This window comes from Nanorana parkeri, unplaced genomic scaffold, assembly GCF_000935625.1.
Source record: "Nanorana parkeri isolate BGI_ZX_2015 unplaced genomic scaffold, ASM93562v1 scaffold1157, whole genome shotgun sequence".
NCBI lineage: Eukaryota > Metazoa > Chordata > Amphibia > Anura > Dicroglossidae > Nanorana > Nanorana parkeri.
Window position 1 is genome coordinate 334,107 of NW_017307425.1, and position 4,700 is coordinate 338,806.

The window sequence follows — 4,700 nt, forward strand, 5'->3', positions numbered from 1 at the left end:
TCTTGGGAAATTTTAATCCTTTTTAGGGCCAATGGGCAACCTACTGTGAAAAAGGGACCCTGCCTAAAATGGTATCACAATGCACCACCTCGTGTCACGCGCGTTAATGTGCATTGCGGTTTGAATGCGAGCCAAAAATACAAAGGCGACACGGTTCCAAAGCCAATACGTTGCACTGCACCCCCACGCATGGCAACGTACGGCCACGTCTTGTGGTGCACTGTGTTGCCAAAAACGGTGCATGGCCGTTTTTCTACGCGCATTCGCACATTTCCAGCCGATTCATTTGAATGGGTTGTCTTAATTAGGGATGCACCGATACCGGTATTTCGGTACCGATATTTTTTTCCAGGTACTCGCCGATACCGAAAGTCCCATTCAGGAAGCCAGGCGGCGTGTAATGACTCGCCACCCGGCTTCCCGATTAGCAAGGAAGCCGTCCCCATGCTTCTCGTCACTATGTGACGAGAAAGCATGGAGCCGACTTGCTGGCCAATCAGAAAGCCGGGCGCTGCATCATTACACGCCACCCGGCTTCCTGATACAGGAAGTATCGGGCTAGGCATTGGAGCATTTGGGCGACTACGAGTCTTAATGCAAAGGAGGTTAACACTTTTTTTAAAGGAGAGCTATGAGGTGATTGCTTTTCACTCACCTCATAGTTCTAGCCGACCTGTGACAATGAGACTGTCACAGGTCGGCTCAGTAGATCGGGAGGTGAGAGAACACATACCGGCGTTCGCTCACCTCCCGATCCTGTCACGGCTCTCTGCTGTGACAGGGGGAGGGACTGGATTCCCAACTCCGATCCGCCAGCGCTGACTGTCGGAATGGACGGGGGAGGGGGGGTGGGTACAGCTGGCTCTGCCTCTAGATAGGCAGAGCCAGCTGTCACTCACGCAGCTGGGCGGATCCAGACATCGATGTCGGCATCCGCTGCGGCTGCGGCGTCTCAGTATACAGCAGCTCGCGGTATACTGAGCCTAGGGTAACGGGAGGACGCTAGTTTGTGTCCTCCCGTTACCCTTAGGAGAACTATGGGGAAAAGCCCTGACCCCATAGTTCTCCTTTAAGTCCTCATGGCAGTTGGACGCGACTACTAAGCAATGATGATGTTACATTGTTCAAGACTACATATCCCATCATGCATTGCTTCCAGCCAGCAGTGATGATGTCGCATTGCTCAGACGTTGAATTGTAGTTCAGAAGCCAGGCTCTGTGGGAGCGGTGACACCAGGGATTGCATATTTACAGGGCTGAGCGACATGGTGTCAGTGCATGAAGGAAGTCCATCCTATGGGGCATCTTCAGTTTACAATCTTCCAGATGGATCTGGTTATCAGGAGCTGGGAGAGAACTTCTGGAAAGTCAATATAGAAATACAGATTTAGTTTTAGTGTTTATATCAGAGATCCTGTTTAATGGTTCGTCGCCGTCACAAAATACCGATACAAATGATCCCATAGAAGAAGTCTGAGTGATGTCATGGCCTGGGGGCGGAGCTTGGCGTTGCACGCACAGGAAGTGACGTTCAATCCTAGGGTGACAACGCTCACTCACTGTGCTGTATCTTCGGAGGAGCAGCGTTGTCACCCTAGGACAGGGGTATGCAAACTCCAGCTGTGGTGCAACTACAAATCCCATGAGGCATTGCAAGACTCTGACAGCCACAGACACGACCCCCAGAGGCTGATGCATGATGGGAGTTGTAGTGTCACCACAGCTGGAATTTGCCCACCCCTGACCTAGGACAAGAAGTGTGTTTGGACTACAGAACACCTCCGGCTCTCCTCATCTCCATACCTTAGGGGAAGGGTTCTCTGTAGTCCAGAGAGAGAGAGAGCTGGGAACAAGGCTAATGGATGACAACCAGCACAGGAACGGATCAGATTTCTGGCAGGATCAAGGTTTTTTTTTTTTTTTACATGTGACCATTGCGGACTTGTGTTGCACGTCGAGGATTCATTTTAGGGCTGCAACAACTAATCGACATAATCGATTATAATCGATTATTGAAAAAGTTGTCAACTTTTTCAATAATCGATTAATCGGCTTCCGATCAGTTGGCCCTGTTCACGGCTCCACACACGCTGCACGCCACACCTCCTCCCCAACTCACGCTCACCGCTGCCAGACCCGCCTGCATCCACGCTCTACACGCCGCACCTCCTTCCCGCCTCACACTCACCTCCCACATCCACGATCGGCACAGGGACGCGGGGAGATGTATTAAGGAGGAGCAGGTGTGGGGGGGATGACAGCGGCAGATAGACAGGCCCGATCTCAGAAACAAGTTGCTGGAAGACTGCTCAGGTATAAGCCGGCACTTTCCCACACGTGGTGCTCTAATGTATTGCTGGGATTTGTATTCCTCTATAGCTGATGGTACATTGTGCTGTATATTATACAGAGGAATACAAATCCCAGCAATACATTATACACTGTATGTATAATATACTATTGCTGGGATTTGTTGTACTCCTCTATAGCTGGTGGTATTCTGCACTGCGCTGTATAGAGGACTACAAATCCCAGCAATAATACATTATACAGTGGTGCAATGCCGAATACCACTAGCTATAGAGGACTACAAAACCCAGCAATAGTACATTATACAGCGCAATGCAGAATACCGCCAGCTATAAGGATTTGTTGTGCTCCTCTATAGCTGGTGATATTCTGCATTGCGCTGTATAATGTACTATTGCTGGGATTTGTAGTCCTCTATAGCCGGTGCCATTCTGCCTTGATTGCTGTATAATTTTACACTTTTCATTTCACTATATTGCCACATATAGTGGCAACCACATCTTTTTTTTTCTTTTTTACTTCCACCGCTCCAAGCTCGCTCCTGTGATGGACTGCAATCTCAATACAAACTAGTAGTCCCATCACTGGAGCCATTTTTTTAAAATGTATTTCATTGTTTATCCGACTAACCGATTAATCAAACTTAATAATCGGCTAACTAATCGATTTTGAAAATAATCGTTAGCTGCAGCTCTAATTCATTTTGCTACCTGGAAGGAATTCGTCTTCTTGTCCCGCCCAATCAGCTGCGGCCAGGGAATTCCCCACCCACAGCTTGACGTACGCCAAGGGGCGGGCGCAGTGATGTCATTGACCTTATATGGCTACACGCCTATGTTAGGTAACTGACATTTATCTTATATGGTCTTGTGGCCATAAAAGGTCAATGACATCAACAGAAGCATCCCGCCCCCTTGTTCATGGTCAGCTAGTGGGCGGGGAAATGCCCCAGCCTGCAGCTGATTAGCCGCAAGGCCCTGTGTAGTTCTTGTGATAGAAGCCAGAACAGGAAGACAGAAGAAATCTTCCAATGGGGACACTTGTGGTAGTGACAACTGTCAGGGGATATCCTCTCATTTTGGAGTGATTTCCTCTCACTTCCTGTTGTGGCTATCGGACAGGAAGTGAAAGGAAATCTCCCCAATGCAATACAGATGGCGAGAAAAATAGCTGACAGGGGTTATAACCCTCCATTCCCCTATATAAAACTAAAATAAAAGTTTTAGCTTTAGTTAGTGTTAGCCGGGCCCATATTTTTGTGTTGGATGGCGCAATGTAGGGTCTTTAATGTGTCCCCCCACCCCACTACTTCCTGGGCCAATGACCACTGCTGGGTGAATCTTCCACAATGAAATAAACGTTTCCAGCCATCCTGAACTCTTCTTCAACGCTTGCCATTGCTGCTGAGGCCCGACAGAGCCAGAGAAGTGGCATTTTCATGGGCAGGTCCTTCTCCCTCCCGCGGCACGGCGCGCTGTGATGTCACGTGTGGTCGACAGAGGGCGCTCAGCTCATTCTGAAGGCGGAACCTTCCTGCCCCGGAACCCTGGCGCTCGGCCTCGGTGCCGCGGGAGGGAGATCGTGGTCACACGGCGCTGTAGGGCCGGCCGGTGGAGACGTCAGAGGCCGGGAATCCCCGGAGATCGGAGCGGACGGAGAAGCCGGGGTAGGGGAAGATGGCGGAGAGCATTGTGAGTGAAGGGGGGAAGGGGAACCGCACCTGCCAGTTTCCCTGTGTCATGTCCGGTGTTGGGGGGGGCCGCTGTCAACGCTCTGTCCCGGCTGGCCTGGAGCTCGGACTTGTTGAGGATAGTCCCTGTAAAGGCCTCTGGCTGTCAGTCACTTTACCATAGAATGGCCCTCAGCCTGGCCCTAGGTGCTGGAGGACTACAACTCCCAGCATGCCTCGCCCCTTGTCCATTGCAGTCTGACTAGTTGGGGAATGCTGGAAGTTGTAGTTCATCTGCAGTGGTAGCTCTGCTGGGGCCATCACTGACTTGCAAAATTTCTGTAGCTGGAAATCAGTAGTAGGGGCTCCCATGTACCCAAAGGACAGGATTCAGTGCTGCACACAGGAAGGGGGGAGCAGTGTACCCAGGGGACATGATTCTGTGTTGCACACAGGAAGGGGGGAGCAGTGAACCCAGGGGACAGGATTCTGTGTTGCACACAGGAAGGGGGGAGCAGGGGACATGATTCTGTATTGCACACAGGAAGGGGGGAGCAGTGTACCCAGGGGACAGGATTCTTTTTAATGGGATATTAGAACAGTCGATAAAGTGTTTTTAAAGCCAAATTTGTCTTGAACTCCCTTTAGTTTATTTTATGCCATCCGTGTCCCATTATCCCATTAGAGGAGATGCCCCCCCCCCCCCCCCCCTTGCGCCTCG

General features: G+C 50.7%; 1 protein-coding gene across 1 annotated transcript in view; it reads left to right on the plus strand.

Moving 5' to 3' along the window:
• The first annotated feature begins 3,986 nt into the window (after positions 1 to 3,986).
• NPLOC4 (NPL4 homolog, ubiquitin recognition factor) overlaps positions 3,987 to 4,700 on the plus strand; it is a 31,158-nt gene continuing 30,444 nt past the window's right edge. Inside the window, exon 1 of the mRNA XM_018568222.1 lies at positions 3,987 to 4,144. Within this exon, the coding sequence (XP_018423724.1) occupies positions 3,987 to 4,144 (158 nt within the window). The remainder of the gene's footprint in view (positions 4,145 to 4,700) is intronic.